The sequence below is a fragment of the Piliocolobus tephrosceles genome, chromosome 21 (genome assembly GCF_002776525.5).
Source record: "Piliocolobus tephrosceles isolate RC106 chromosome 21, ASM277652v3, whole genome shotgun sequence".
Classification (NCBI taxonomy): Eukaryota; Metazoa; Chordata; class Mammalia; order Primates; family Cercopithecidae; genus Piliocolobus; species Piliocolobus tephrosceles.
This window is the reverse complement of record NC_045454.1, coordinates 11,359,641-11,375,226: the sequence shown is the minus strand read 5'-3', so window position 1 is coordinate 11,375,226 and position 15,586 is coordinate 11,359,641. Positions and strand designations below refer to the sequence as shown.

Sequence of the window (15,586 nt, the reverse complement as noted above, 5' to 3'; positions counted from 1 at the left end):
AGGAAGGAAGGAAGGAAGGAAGGAAGGAAGGAAGGAAGGAAGGAAGGGGAGTAAAAAGGAATTCACATAAGAGGAAATACAAGAGCCAATAAGTATATAAAACTATGTGTTATATCAAGGAAAAGGGAGGAAATGTGCTAAGTAAAACAGAACACAGTTTCTCCCCATAAGATTTGCCAAATGAAAATGATCAATAGCATCTATCGTTTGGTGAAGGGGTAGAAAACAGACATCTGAAAAACTGCTGTTAGAAATGTCAGTTGGGGGCAGTGCTAATGGAAGGAAGTGTGGCAGTTTCCATTAAAAGTTCTTATATGGGCATACTGTTAATGACCAAGCAACTCTATTTCTAGGAATGGGTCCTACAAAAATACACACAGATATGCACAAAGAGGCAAATACAAGGATATTACTGTAGCAAGATTCACAATAGCAAAATAATTGGAGAGCTGAAATATAGGGTTAGATTATGAGAATCCCCGTAATGGAGGGAAGCTGGGGCCGGGGGTGGTGGTGGTGGTACCATAATATATACATTCTATAGTTTGCTAAAGGTGATGACTATAGGGAAAAACTGAGCAGAGATATGAGGGGATTGGGTGGGGTGGTGAAGCAGGGGAGTTTGTAATTTTATTTATTACTTTTTCTTTTCTTTTTCTTTTTTTTTGAGATGGAGTCTCACTCTGTCACCCAGGCTGGAGTGCAGTGCTGCGATCCCAGCTCACTACAACCTACACGTCCCAGGTTCAAGCGATTCTTCTGCCTCAGCCTTCCGAGTAGCTGGGACTATAGGCACATGCCACCACGCCCGGTTAATTTTTGTATTTTTAGTAGAGACAGGGTTTTGCCATGTTGGCCAGGCTGGTCTCGAACTCCTGACCTCAGGTGATTCACCTGCCTTGGCCTCCCAGGATGCTGGGATTACAGGTGTGAGCCACTTCGCCTAGCCATAATAGACTTATATGCACCTAGAATAATGTTACCTAAATTTAGATGAAATGAGTCAGACATGGTGGCTCACATCTGTAATCCTAAGATTTTGGGAGGCCAAGGCAGGAGGATCACTTCAGCCTACGAGTTCAAGACCAGCCTGGGCAACATAAGGAGACCCCATCTCTACAAAAAGTTTGAAAATAGCTGGGCAGGGTGGTAAGTACCTGTGGTCCCAGCTACTCAGGAGGCTGAAGTGGGAGGATTGTTTGAGCCTGAGGGGTTGATGCTGCAGTGAGTCACGATCACACCACTGCTCTCCAGCCTGGGTAATAGAGCCAGACCCCACCTCAAAAAATAAAAGAAAAAATAAGTAGATTTAGATGAAATGGACAAATTCTTAGATGAATAGGGCCTAGCAAAACTGACACAAGAAAAAATAGAAAACCTAACTAGTACCATAACTATCAAAGAAATTCAATCCTTAATTTAAACCCTCCCCATAAAGAAATCTCCAGGCACAGATGATTTCACACAAAGTGATAAACACTGCATACATATAGTTCAATTTATGTAAATATACAATTTCACACATATATTACATATATAACTATATGTATATTCATACATATATATTTATATAGTTATTTAGATTCATATATGTATGCAAACACATAAAGAAACATGGGAGGATGCACATCGAACTGCTGATTATGATGACTGTGAGAGAGGGGATTTAGGGACTGTCTGTTTCCTATTCTGTTCCCATTTTTGGGAAACCATATTTTTTGTTTGTTTTTTGAGAGAGTCTTGCTTGTCATCCAGGCTGGCATGCAGTGGCACAATCATGGCTCACTGCAGCCTAGGCCTCCCAGTCTCAAGTGACTCTCCCACCTCAGCCTCCTGAGTAGTTGGGACTACAGGAATGACCTACCACGCATGGCTAATTTTTGTATTTTCTGTAGAGATGGGGTTTTACCATATTGCCCAAGCTGGTCTTGAACTCCTGGGCTCAAGCGATTCCCCTACCTCCGGCTCCCAAAGTGCTGGGATTACAGGCATGAGCCGTCATATCCCACCTGAAATCATATTTATGACCAAACATAACCCAATCAAAGGTTAGATTCCTTGATGTAAAATAGCCAATGGTAGGAAGATGATGCTGAGATTCACCCTGGGGCCTCCCTGGAAACTGCCATATGCACAGCAAACAGAAGTTGCTCAATAAATGTTAGTCCAAAGGAAAAAGAGCATTTCTCCCACTTAATCATTCAATGAGAGTCCACCACATATGTAACACTGTGCATTTATTTACAAAGAGGTTAGAGAAACACACAGAATCTGGCCCCCCTTTGCACTGGGGAGTCACCATCGTCATAATAAATACAGTAATTTTAAAAAAGAAAAAAAATTACTAGATTGGAACAGCTGAGGGTCATCAGGCTTCCCCCATTCCCTCTCACAGGGAGTGGGGGGTATGAGATAGAAACCATCTTCCTTCCCCTCTTCTACCTCCAAATCCTCCATAATTGTCCAGGGATCGAGGTGGAAGAGTCCTTCTTTCCAGGTGTTGCCAACCCCTACTTGACCCTCAAAACCCCCAAATCAGTGCTCCTTCCCTTCCCAGGGCACTCTGCAGGAACAACCTGAGTCAGACACAGAGTCTCTGACCAGGGTGCCAAGGGGATATCTTAAGGGTCCAGGGACATGGAGGGGGCACTTTGTGAATGAGAGGGGGCCAGAGCTGGGCAAGGAAAGGAGGAATGAGAGGGCTCATCAGGAATGAGAGAGAGAGTGGTAAAGGGGAACAGACAGACTAGGCTTCTAAACTAAAACGGGGAAATTCAAACCAAATTACCCCTTTTGCATACATGGACACTTACTGTACAGATGAGAAAAGTGACGCCCAGAGAAGGGGAACTGTCTTGCCCAAGGGCTTCCAAGCTAGAAGCTGAACTGGGTCAAACAGGGCTCCTCCCCATTCCTCTCGCTAGTGGTGGGGGAGCCTTTTCAACCAAGACTGCTAGCAGTGGGGAGAGTGAGGGGGGTCTTTGGAAGCAGAGAAAACGATGGTCTTTGGAAGGTAGATGTGGAAGGGTCAGTGGTTGAGAGTGTGGAGGTGCAGAGGCCATGAAGGGGGGAGCCCAAGCAAATCCCCAAACTCACACTGTAGTCATGACCTTGAGAGAACCCGAACGGAAACGCAGTATCTTTTTCTTGAGCGCGTGGGAAGCCTTGATCTTCACGAAGACTTTGGCGGGGCCGGCGGGCGCCCCTGCACCTGCTCCACCCCCGGGCCCGGAGGCCGCAGTGGCCGCCACCAGCTGCTGCGGCCACACGAGGCCACCGCTGCCGTCTGAGTCGCTGGAGGCAGAGCTGAAGGCAGGCGACTCTCCCTCGCTGGCGCTCGATTCGCTCTCCCCGTAACCCCCGCCGACGCCTCCCGCAGGCCCCCGGCGTCCCAGGGGCCCCAGGCGCCCGGCCGAGCACTCCGAGTCGCTGCCCGCGCAGCCGTAGAGCAGACGACGCTGGGGAGCTGACGGGGACGGGCCCGGGACGGGAACACGCGCCGCTGGGGCTCGGGGCCGCACGCGGCGCCCATCAGCAGCGTCGATCTCCGCAGTGGAGCGCCAGCGACGGCAGGACCCTGCGGCCTGGGCCGCCAGCGTGGGCGCTGGGCCGCGGCGTGGCCGTGGCGGCCGAGGCTCTTCCCGCTCCGCCGTGGGGTACTTGGGGGGCCCCGACGGGACCGCGGAGGCGCGGCCCAGCAGGCTGGTCTCGGACTGGGAGCGCGAGGCCTTGCGGGCCCTGGGCGAGCCCCGGCGGCCCGAGGCCTCGGTCATGCGTCCACGGCGGCCGGCGGCCCGGGGACGCTCCCGGGGCGGTGATTGCTCCACGCTGCGGCCGCGGGTCAGTGGCGGCGGTTTGCGGCGGGCGGCGCGACCCGGGAGGCCTCGGGTGGCCGCCTGGGCGCCCGGGATGTACTGGGCCTTCACCAAGCGGCCCTCGGCCGGGCTGTCGGGGGGCGAGGGGGCAGCGGGAGGCGCAGCCGGCTCAGGTGCCGCCTCCGACTCCCACGACGACGCCCAGGCGCGGCTCAAGGGGGCAGGGCTCGTGGGGTGGCCCCCGACGCGCTCCACCGAAGGCTCCCGCGCGGGCCGCGCGCTGCCGGGGGGCGGAGACGCATCGGGCGGCCGCTGACGCACGCTGTTCTGGCGCCGCGGGCCGCCGTCCGCGCCCCCCGGACTCGTCCGGGGCTGGCCCGCCCCCCGGCGGCGGCGCCTGCGCAGGAGCGCCGAGATGTAGCCGTCCAGGGGCCGCCCCGCGCCCCCCGCGTCGGGCGAGTCGGTGGGAGGGCGGCTGCAGGGTCGCGGGCTGCGCATCGCCACGGCGTGCAGGGGGCTGGGCGTCAGAAAGGGCCCGGCGCGGGCCCGCCGCTCCGCCGAGGAGCAGGCCTCCGGGCCGGCGGACCCCCCTGCCGTCGGGTAGGGCGCTGAGAAGGACCGCGGCACTGCTGCCCGTGCGCCTACCACCTCCGGAGCGCTGGGACTGGCGTCTCCTAGGGAAGGAAGGCCAAAAGAAAAAAAAAAAGGAAGAGAGTGGAGGGGCTCTCAAAGTCCTTTCCCATTTCCCATCCAGCCTGGAAGAGGGGGTTGCCTCCCTCCCTTCCATCCCCATCTCAGCAAAAAACCCTGCTGTCACACCTTTCTTCTTGTAATATTCATAATAAAATCTTTACAGGGACCTACAAGACCCTGCGTGACTTGTCCTGACAATGACTCTGCCTCTCCAACTCTCACAACATCTTACCCTTTCTTTCTTTCTTTCTTTCCTTCCTTCCTTCCTCCCTCCCTCCCTCCCTTCCTTCCTTCTTTCCTTCCTTCCTTCCTTCCTTCCTCTTTCCTTTCTTTCTTTTTTGACAAGTTCTTGCTTGCTCTGTCACCCAGGCTGGAGTGCAGTGGCGCGATCATAGCTCACCGCAGTCTCCATCACCTGGGTTCAAGGGATCCTGCCCCCTTATCTTCCGGAGCAGCTGGGACTACAAGAACGCACCACCATGCCGTGCGGATTTTGGGGGGAATAGGGTCTCACTGTGTTGCCCAGGCTGGTCTCCAACTCCCAGGCTCAAATAATCCTCCCGCCTCAGCCTCCTAAAGTGCTGGGATTATAGGCATGAGCCACTGGGCTGACCCTTCTCCTCTTATTTATAGGACTCCAGCCACACTGGCCTCCTGAAATCACGCACCAGTCACATTCTGGCCTCAGAGCCTTTGGGCTTCCCATTCCAGATTCCAGATTCCCGGAATGCCCTTCCTCCTGGATATCTGTTAGGTCCACTCCCTCACTTAGTTCAGGGCACAACTCAAATGTTACAGTCTCAGTGAGGCCCTCCCCGGTCATATTTTCTAAAATTGCACTTCCTTCCCCAAACTCAAAGGGACACTTCTGAGTCCCTTTCCCAGGCTTATTTCTTGTCATAGCACATGGCATTATCTCGTACCCTAGATATTTTGCTTATTTATCCTTTTTTTTTTTTTTTGAGACGGAGTCTCACTCTATCGCCCAGGCTGCAGTGCAGTGGCCGGATCTCAGCTCACTGCAAGCTCCGCCTCCCGGGTTTACGCCATTCTCCTGCCTCAGGCTCCTGAGTAGCTGGGACTACAGGCGCCCGCCACCTCGCCCGGCTAGTTTTTTGTATTTTTAGTAGAGACGGGGTTTCACCGGGTTAGCCAGGATGGTCTCGATCTCCTGACCTCGTGATCCGCCTGTCTCGGCCTCCCAAAGTGCTCAGATTACAGGCTTGAGCCACCGTGCCCGGCCTTTCTTTTTTTATTTTTTAAGACAAAGTCTCACTTTGTCACCCAGGCTGGAGTGCAGTGGCATGATCTCGGCTCACTGCAACCTCTGCCGCCCGGGTTCAAGCAATTCTCCTGCCTCAACCTCCTGAGTAGCTGGGATTACAGGCGCCCACCACCACGCCCAGCTAATTTTTGTACTTTTTGTAGGGACAGGGTTTCACCATGTTGGTCAGGCTGGTCTGGATCTCCTGACCTCGTGATCCACCCACCTCGGCCTCCCAAAGTGCTGGGATTACAGGCGTGAGCTACCACACCCGGCCATTTATCCTGTATTTTATTTATTCCTCCTATAGGCTGGAAGTTTCCTGAGGGCAGGGATTTGCCTGTTTTGCTCATTAGTGTTCATTTTGTTCATTGCTCCTTGGATACTGCTAGATAGCACATAGTGGAGGCCCAAAAACTTACTTGTATGAATGAAAGACAGCAATTCCTGTTTACCAGTGACTGCCATGTTCCAAGTCCAATGCCTTAGAGCAGAGGCTCACTGAATATTCAAAAATATCCCCTTGGGGCGGGCACTGTGTGTGTGTGTGTGTGTGTGTGTGTGTGTGTGTGTTTGGTTGGTTTTTTATTTTTATTTTTTTGAGGCAGAGGTCTTGCTCTGTCACCCAGGCTGGAGTGCAGTGACACCATCTCAGCTCACTGCAACCTCTGCCTCCCAGGTTCTAGCAATTCTCCTGCCTCAGCCTCACAAGTAGCTGGGACTACAGGCATGTGCCACAATGCCCGGCTATTGAGGCACTGTTATTATCCCATTTTATTTATTTATTTTATTTATTTATTTATAATATTTTTGAGACAGAGTCTCACTCTGTCACCCTGGCTAGAGTGCGGTGGCTCCATCTTGGCTCACTGCAACCTCCACTTCCGGGTTCAAGCAATTCTCCAGTCTCAGCCTTCAGAGTATCTGGGACTACAGGCACAGGCCACCACGCCCAGCTAATTTTTACAGTTTTAGTAAAGACAGGGTTTTACCATATTGGTCAGGTTGGTCTCGAACTCCTGACCTCAGGTAATCCACCTGCTTTGGCCTCCCAAAGTGTTGGGATTACAGGCAAGAGCCAGTGTGCCCAACCTATTTATTTATTTATTTTGAGACAGAGTCTTGCTCTGTCACCCAGACTGGAGGGCAGTGGCACAATCTTGGCTCACTGCAACCTCCACCTCCCGGGTTCAAGCGATCCTCCCACCTCAGCCTCCCGAGTAACTGGAATTACAAGTGTTTGCTACCACGCCCAGCTAATTTTTGTATAGACGGGGTTTCACTATGTTGGCCAGGCTGGTCTTGATCTCCTGGCCTCAAGTGATCCGCGAACCTCCCAAAGTGCTGGGATTACAGACGTGAGCCACCGCACCCAGCCATATTTCATTTTAACAGATGGAAAAACAGAAGCCCAGAAATAAGAGACCTGCTCATAGTCACGTGAAAAGGAAATGTCGCACCAGGAATTGGAATCCAGGCCCGATTCGGAAGTCTGCGCCCACAACTGTACTCTTACTGTCCTTTCCCTGGTCCCAGGGCCCCACCCTCACCCACCTTACCTAGGGACTTGGGCCTCTCGCTGGCATAGATACCCCGGGGCTCAGAGGGACCTAGGCGACCGTACGAGCTGGATCCAGAGAAGCCACTGTCCCCACAGAAGGTTGAGGGTGGTGACTCCGGACCTCCTGTAGAGCTGGGATCTTCATAGAAGCCTGAATTTCCGAGAGAAGCAGAGAGACTTCAGGGGGTTTGGGTGGGAAAACCAGGGCTGGGGAAAGGAGGAGATGGCGTGGGGAGAGACATGGAGGGCCTGGGAAATAGGGATACAGGGAACATGGAGGCATCCCAGGGAGACCCTACCACTCTATCCATGCTCACCCGAGCTGCGCCCGCTCTCCTGTTCCAGGCCCCCAGACTCCAGGCTCAGGTCTCCCAGCTGCTGGCCCAGGTCCCAGACGAGCCCAGGCAGGGCCTCCTGAAGGTATAGGGAGAGAAGGATGGTCAGAAGGCCCCCAGTCCTCTGCCAACTGGTCCCCTATTCCATGAGCTTATGGGCAGAGTTTCACTTTGACAATGAGGCTCTTGCTTCAAAAGGATAAAAGTAGTACCTGAGTCCCAGGAACCCCTCAAGATCTCTGTCCCTTCATCCCCATTAGAAAGTCCTTCTGACTGTCTAACTCCAGTGCTTCATGCTGCAGCCCCATCTCATTCCCTCTTAGGTGTGATGAGGCCTCAGAAAACCCCCATCTCTTGCCCCCTCTTTACCAGTTGCTCCCCCCAATCTGTGCTCAGAGCCCCTCAACCCCGATTAGAATGTCCCTCCTTGAGTCTAACTTGAGGGACTGTTGTAAGGACAGGTTACTACTAAAAGGTGGTGTCCATGACCCCCAGATCCCTTAGTCATAGGTCTGTCTTCTTCTCCAAGTTTTTCTTTTTTTACTTTGTTTGTTTGTTTACTTATTTATTTATTTTGAGACAGGGTCTCACTCTGTCGCCCAGGCTGGAAGGCAGTGGCATGATCCCAGCTCACCACAGCCTCTACCTCCTGGCATCAGGCAATCCTCCCACCTCAGCCTCCTGAGTAGCTGGGATTACAGGTGCCCACCACCATGCCCAGATAATTTTTGTGTTTTCAGTAGAGGCAGGGTTTCACCGCCATGTTGCCCAGGCTGGTCTTGAACTCCTGATCTCAGGTGATCCACCCGCCTTGGCCTCCCAAAGTGCCAGGATTACAAGCGTGAGCCACTTCGCCCAGCCTCTCCCTGTCTTTGACCTTTCTTTTCAGCTACACCCATTGCCCCTTATCACCAACAGAAGGTCCTTTTGTGAGTCTTCCTTAAGTCCCTCCTGCTGCAGATTGCCTCCTTCCCCAATATGGATGAAACAGGCTGACCACGACTCATATACCTCTTTGCTCTCCCTTCAGAAAGAACCTCCCAAGCCTCCTAGACAGTCCTGTGAGTCTAGCCTTACTGGTACTGCAGCAGCCATCCCCAGCACGTTCCTTTGCCCCAGAGACCACATCCTCCTCCTACCTTTGGTCCACTCCCACCAGGAAGCTCCAGTGGGTCTACCGTTCCTCATCGCCATAAGAAATTTCCAGGAGTCAGGCCGGGCTCAGTGGCTCACGCCTGTAATCCCAGCACTTTGGGAGGCTGAGGCGGGCGGATCACATGAGATCTGGAGTTGGAACCAGACTGGCCAATATGGTGAAACCTCGTCTCCACTAAAAATACAAAAACTAGCAGGGCATGGTGGTTTGCACCTGTAGTCCCAGCTACTTGAGAGGCCGAGACGGGAGGATTGCTTGAACAAGGAAGGCAGAGGTTGCAGTGAGCTGAGATTGCGCCATTGCACTCCAGCCTAGGCAACAGAGTAAGACTCTGTCCAAAAAGAAAAAGAAAAAAAGGCAAAGAAACTTCCGTTAGTCTACCCTGGGTGCTTCTTGCTGCAGGAAAGGAGCACTTCTCATCAGATGTGAATTAATGAAGGTGAAAACCCTTTTAGGGGAGTGACCGTGACAAGAGGTGGCATAAGGGCTGAAGCAACACGGATGGGGTCTCCAGGACATTAGGACTTAACCTCATTTTAGAAAAGAGAGGGTCAGAGGCAGAAGAAGTCTCACATGGGTCTGAGTGAGGCTGGGTAGCAGCAGGCAGCCTCAGGCTGACGGTTGACCCTCAGACAAAAGCGGCTTGTCTGGACGGCAGGAGGGAGGGAAGCAGGGAGGAGGGTTTGGAGGGCAGGCACCCAACCCTGCCTATTTAGGGCAGAAAGACTGGCCGGCTCCCCGGCAGCCACAACCCCCCCAGTCCCAGTCTCTCCAGGGCCCAGCCTCTCCCCTCCCCCGAGAACAGAAGCCCCCATCTGGGCCTGTTTATTCGAGGAAGGTCAACAAATCGTTCTACTTTGGGCTCCTGCCCTGGGCATGTTGAGACGCTCACGGTGAAGTCATCTTTGAGTGGAACTCAAAAAAGCAGCTGAATTGTGCGGCATCAGGAAGTAGCTAAAAAAATCTGTCGGACCGCCCATGTCCCCCATGTCATGTCCCTCACAAATCACTGGCATACTCATTCCCCTCTAGCCACGCCTGGCCTCGCCACCGTCCCTCGAACATACCACATATGCTCCTACCTTGGGAGAATGTTTCCCCCACGTACCTTCCTTGCTTCATTCAGATCTTTGGTGACCTGATCTCTTCTCTGACACCTTTCCAAAATAGCTCCCCTGTCATTGTGCACCCTGTTGCCCCGCTTTTCGGGTTTTTTCTACATATCAGTAATGACCTCTTGATTTAAAATTATACATTGGGCCGGGCTTGGTGGCTCACGCCTGTAATCTCAGCACGTTGGGAGGCCGAGGCAGGCAGGGAGGATCGCTTGAGGTCAGGAGTTCAAGACCAGCCTGACCAACATGGTGAAAACCCGTCTCTACTAAAAATACAAAAAATAGCCGGGTGTGGTGGTGCACGCCTGTAATCCCAGCTACCCAGGAGGCTGAAGCAGGAGAATTGCTTGAACCAGGGAGGCAGAGGTTGCAGTGAGCCGAGATCACACCACTGCACTCCAGCCTGGACAACAGTGAGACTTCGTCTCCAAAAACAATTAAAATAAAGTAAAATTATACATCAAGGTGTCATGTGTTTGTTGAATCTCTGACTAGAATGTCAGCCCTAGGAATGCAGAGATTTCTGTCTGTTTTGCTCACAGGTGTATACCCACCCAGTGCCTAGAACTGTGCCTGGCACAGAGTGGGTGCTCAGGAAATATTTAATGGGCTGGGTGTGGTGGCTTATGCCTGTCATTCCAGCACTCTGGGAGTGCCAAAGGTGGGAGGATCGCTTGAGGCCAAGAGTTCGAGACCAGCCTAGGTGACATAGTGAGACCCAGTCTCTCTCTCCCCACCTACATACATATATGTGTGTGTGTGTGTTATATATATATGAAATTTATTTATTTATTTATTTATTTATTTATTTATTTATTTATTTATTTTTGAGATGGAATCTAGCTCTGCCACCCAGGCTGGAGTGCAGTGGTGCAGCCTCCGCCTCCCAGGTTCAAGTGATTTTTTTTTCGCCTCAGCCTCCCAAGTAGCTGGGATTACAAGCATGTCCCACCTCACTTGGCTAATTTTTGTATTTTTAGTAGAGACAGGGTTTCATCATGTTGGCTAGGTTGGTCTCGAACTCCTGACCACAAGTCATCTGCCCACTTCAGCCTCCCAAAGTGCTGGGATTACATGCGTGAGCCACTGTGCCCGGCATTTTTTATTTTATTTTTGAGACAAGATCTCACTGTCTTACCAGGCTGGACTGCAGTGGCACAATCACGGCTCACTGCAAACGTCACCTCCTGGGCTCAGGTGATCCTACTACCTCAGCCTCCCAAGTAGCTGGGACTACAGGTGCATGCCACCACGCCCCACTAATTTTTGTATTTTTTTGTAGAGACAGGGTCTCCATGTGTTGCACAGGCTTGTCTCAAACTCCTGGGCTCAAGCAGTCCTCCCGCCCTGGTCTCTTAAAGCGCTGAGATTACAGGCATGAGCCACTGCACTCAGCTGTCTATTTTTTTAAAAAGAACTATTAGATGAATGAATGAATGGATACAATGGAATACTATACAGCTGTTAAAATGGAATGAGTCAAATTTCTCTATAGAATCATTACCAAGATATAGCATTGAGCAGAAAGAGAAAAGTGCAGAATATATATAGGAGTGACTCAGAATTACCTGGAGGGCTTGTGAAAACCCAAATGACTGAGTCCCATTCCCAGAGCTTTCGATTTCAGCCTGCAGTCAGGCCCAAGTAGTTATATGGCTAACAAGTTCCTTGTGATGTGCTACTGCCGGCCAGGGGGCCACACTTTGACCGGCATAGTCTCTGGGACCTCACCCAAGAAACTAGAATTTGTAAAATGCAAAGCTTTGACAAAAGCTCCATGTTTTTGGGTATCTAAACAGTTTCTATTAGGAGATATGTTGGAAGAGGTCTGGGAGGTGACAGTAAGGTGACAATGATGGTGACCTCAGAGGAAAGGTTGGATTTAGGGGCTCCAGGGAGGAATGGGGGGACTGGATGGTAGAAGAAAATGTTTAAGGAGGCGTGACTTGGCATCACATTAAGCTCTGCTGCTCCCCCGCTGTGTGACCTTGGGTGGGTGGCTTTACCCCTCTGGGCTTCAGTTTCCTTATCTATAACTGGGCATCATAGGACACCATCTCCTGGAGGTTATTGTGAGGATTAAATGAGTTTCTTTTGACACATAATAAATGCCAGTTTGTATGATTACACGAAAGCTATGAATTTCTTACAAGGAAAATAGAAAATGTTTCCATTGTTTAATTAAAAATAAATGTAGGAGTCGGGCACAGTGGCTCATGCCTGTAATCCCAACAACTTTGCGAGGCCAAGGCGGGAGGATCACTTGACGCCAGGAATTCAAGACCAGCCTGGCCAACATGGTGAAAACCCATCTCTACTAAAAATACAAAAATTAGCCAAGGGTGATGGTGCATGCCTGTAATTCCAGCTTCTTGGGAGGTTGAGGCAGGAGAATCACTTGAATCCAGGAGGTGGAGGTTGCAGTGAGCCGAGAATCACTTGAACCTAAGAGGTGGACGTTGCAGTGAGCTGAGATCATGCCATTGCACTCCAGCCTGGGTGACACAGCAAGATTCTGTCTCAATTAATAAATAAAGGCCAGGTACAGTAGCTCACACCTGCAATCCTAGTGCCGTGAGAGGCTGAGACAGGACGATTACTTGAGCCCAGGAGTTGGAGACCAGCCTGAACAACATAGCAAGACATCATATCTTAAAAAAAAAAAAAAATTAGCCAAGTGTGGTGGCATGCACCTATAGTCCTAGCTTCTTGGGAGGCTGAGGCAGGAGGATTGCTTGAGGCCAGGAGTTAGAGGCTGCAGTGAGCTATGATTGTGCCACTGCACTTCAGCCTGAGAGACTTTGTCTCTAAAAATAAATGAATAAATAAATATATCATTTACAAATACATAAATAAACGTGAAAGGATGGACTTTTTGGTAAGTTCTGCCAAGTCTAATTCCGGTTCTTCCGTTACAAGGACGAGCAGAAATTAAGGAGACAGACAGGAGACGCCTCATCCTCTCCAGCACCTAGGCACCCCCCAAAAAATATTCCAAGTCTACACCCCTCTATTTGCAAGTCTGGCCTCTTTCCTTCCAGTTGCAAAAGGATGAATCTTTAAAAGATTAGAAAGTCCTTGGCCTGAGTCTGGCTCCCTGCCTCCCCACGGTGCCCCTCATCCTTTCTCTGCAGGCTTAATAAGAGTTTGGTTAGGACCCCTGGAGACCCCTTTGCCCAAACTTCCCTTACCTTGTTTCTCCCCTCACATGCCCCTCATTGGTATCCAATGCCCATTTATCTCTATTAGGAAGTCCTTCCGCAAGTCTGACTTAAATTCTTCATGCTGAAAGGGACCTTTTTCCTTCTTGAGAGGCAGCAGGACCCAGGGAGCCCCTGTCCTCACCCAGGATTCCTGCCTCTCTTCTCTGCAACACCCCTGATCTTTACCTGGTATTCCCATCATTCCTATTAGAAAGAAATCAAGTCTGGCTTCAGTCTTTCTTGCCTTGAAGGAAGTGTATTCCTGGCAGGGGCTGGGGGTGGGGGGTAAGTCATAAGGCAAGGGCTGGGGGATCAGAGGAAGCCCTCACCCGCTCTTCAGAGGGACCCAGGAACCCCCAGCACTAGAGAAGTTTATATTTAGCGCTTCTCTGCTCCTCCTCCTCCCCCCGCCTGCCACCGCCTCCTCCCTGATGCTGGGACAAGCTTTGCCTAGAGACTGGGGGGTGGGGGGGACAGGCCTCTCCACTACCATCTCATGCCGGGAGGACAGAGGGCTGGCGGGGAGGAGGGGACAGAGGGACCGAGGAGAGGGAGACTGAAGGGCAGAGATGGGGAAGGTGAAGGGTGAAAAGGGGAGAGACCAAGGGCAGAGCGGGAGAGGACACAGCTAGCCACAGCTACCCCATCCTCATGCCTCGCTTTCTCCTTGTCAGGATGGAAAGCGCCTTCCAAGCCGAGCCAGCTTGGGGTGGGGGGAGCTAGCGAAGGCCCCCACAATCCGTCTCTAACTTTGGGAGGGGTGGGGCCTCCCACAGCTGTTTCTGTTTCCAGAAAAGAATGTGCAAGGGGGGTCCCACTCCTGAGAGGGGGAGGGGCCGGGCGTGCAGCCCCGGGAGTCTGGCTTCAGTCTTCCTCCCCAGTCCCCATCTGGGGAGAGGGCAGTCGAGGTCAGCGGCGGGGAGAGCCCCCTCCACTGCCACCTCGGCTCAGGTTTCCCGAAACGGGAAGCTCTGGCCACACACAGGCTTGGGGATGGGGATCTGCGGTGGAGCCAGGGTGTGCGGGCTGGGGGGAGGGGAAGAGAGACTGAGCCTGGGACGTCGGGCAAGAAGAAGAGAGCGAGGTGCAGACAGGCAGGAAGGGAAGGCCAAGGAGACAGAGGCAGAGGGACACAGAGATCACAGAGACAGAGAGACAGGATGAAAAAAGAGAAGCAGACACAGAAAGTCACAGGGATGTGGCAGGACGGAGAGAGTGACAGAACCCCGGCATGAGGTCGGGAGACTCAAGGAATGACACAGAAAGTGGAGAGGCATGGGGCCTCCTCAAGTCATTCCGGAGACCTCTGTCCATCTTCCACCATGAGAACACCCAGAGTCCAGAAGTCTCCCCCAGGCGCTGCCTCGACCTGCCTCCCATTGGGTCAAGGAGAGCTGGGGCCAGGTAGGAAGCAGGGGAAGCGTCATCAAAGGGTCAAGAGCCCAGTGGGGGGTCCTCAGGGACTGTGAGCTTTCTCTCAGCAGTGGTCCCTCCCTCTGGAGGCCCTCAGATTCCCCTCCTCCCACCCCGCCCCCTCCAGAGATCTCCAAGCACACCAGGACTTAGGGAAGATGGAGCCCTGGTGGCGGGGCCCAGAGAAGGGCATGTTTGGAGCCTGGCTGTGTGACCTTGGGTGAGTCGCTTGCTCTCTCTGAGCCTCTATTTCTCTCTATGTTAAATGGGGACTATCATCCCGTTTCCCAAGCTGCAAGAAGACAACGCCTGCAAAGTACCCGGTCCCAGGTTTGACACATACTTGGCGCCCAGAAGGATTTTCTTTGGGGAAGGGGTGTAATGGATGGGGCCTGTTTCTCACGAGGCCCCAGTGGGGGCGATGCAGTTTCCCCTCCCCCGATTTGGGGGCGGGGAGGCCAGGTCCGGCCCGCCGCCGGAACTCCGGGGTCTCCAGCCCCACCCCCTGTCCTTTCTCACTCCCTGCCTACCTGGGTCCCCAACCCCCCCCCCCCCACCGGGTGTCTGAGCATCCAACTGAGGCAGACACACACAGACGGGGGTGGAGGGACGGATGGACAGGCGGCCCCTTACCAGCTGCTCCTCCAGGGCTGCTGCGGCCCGGCGCGCCGCCGCCGCATCTTCATCCTCATCAGCGTCCTCCTCGTCCTCGGCCTCGGCGCCCCCCATTCCGGGCTGGGCCAGCCGCAGCGCCTGCTGCACGCGGTACTCCTGCCTCTCCCGGAGCCAGTGTAACTCGCAGAGCCCGGCCAGGCTACCCTCCAGCCAGCCCCGCAGCCGGCCCCGCTCAGGGCTCACCGGGAACGAGAAGGCCCGGATCATGGCTGCGGCCCCCCGCCCCAGCCCGGCCGGGCCCCGCGGCCACCCCTCTCCCGGTCCCACCTCCCCGCCCCAGCAGCCTGCCCGCCCGCTGGCCGGGCTGTCACCGTCTCATCTGCATAGGCGCCCGCCCATTGGGCCGCCCACCCGCG

General features: G+C 53.2%; 1 protein-coding gene across 3 annotated transcripts in view; it reads right to left on the bottom strand.

Annotated features, from left to right (window-relative positions):
- The window catches only part of LOC111519915 (guanine nucleotide-binding protein G(I)/G(S)/G(O) subunit gamma-8), a 27,575-nt gene extending 12,030 nt beyond the window's left edge, over positions 1-15,545 (bottom strand). The window contains exons 1-4 of one of the 3 annotated variants that reach the window (XM_023182223.2): positions 15,189-15,545; positions 7,651-7,747; positions 7,332-7,484; positions 2,221-4,489 (exon numbers count right to left, since the gene is read on the bottom strand). In XM_023182223.2, the coding sequence (XP_023037991.1) occupies positions 3,093-4,489; positions 7,332-7,484; positions 7,651-7,747; positions 15,189-15,437 (1,896 nt within the window). In that variant the 5' untranslated portion in view covers positions 15,438-15,545 and the 3' untranslated portion in view covers positions 2,221-3,092. Of the gene's footprint in view, positions 1-2,220; positions 4,490-7,331; positions 7,485-7,650; positions 7,748-9,397; positions 9,474-15,188 lie in introns of those variants that run through there. The other 2 variants (XM_031934819.1, XM_023182224.1) reach the window with 2 other exon arrangements.
- Between the last annotated feature and the right edge of the window lie 41 nt (positions 15,546-15,586).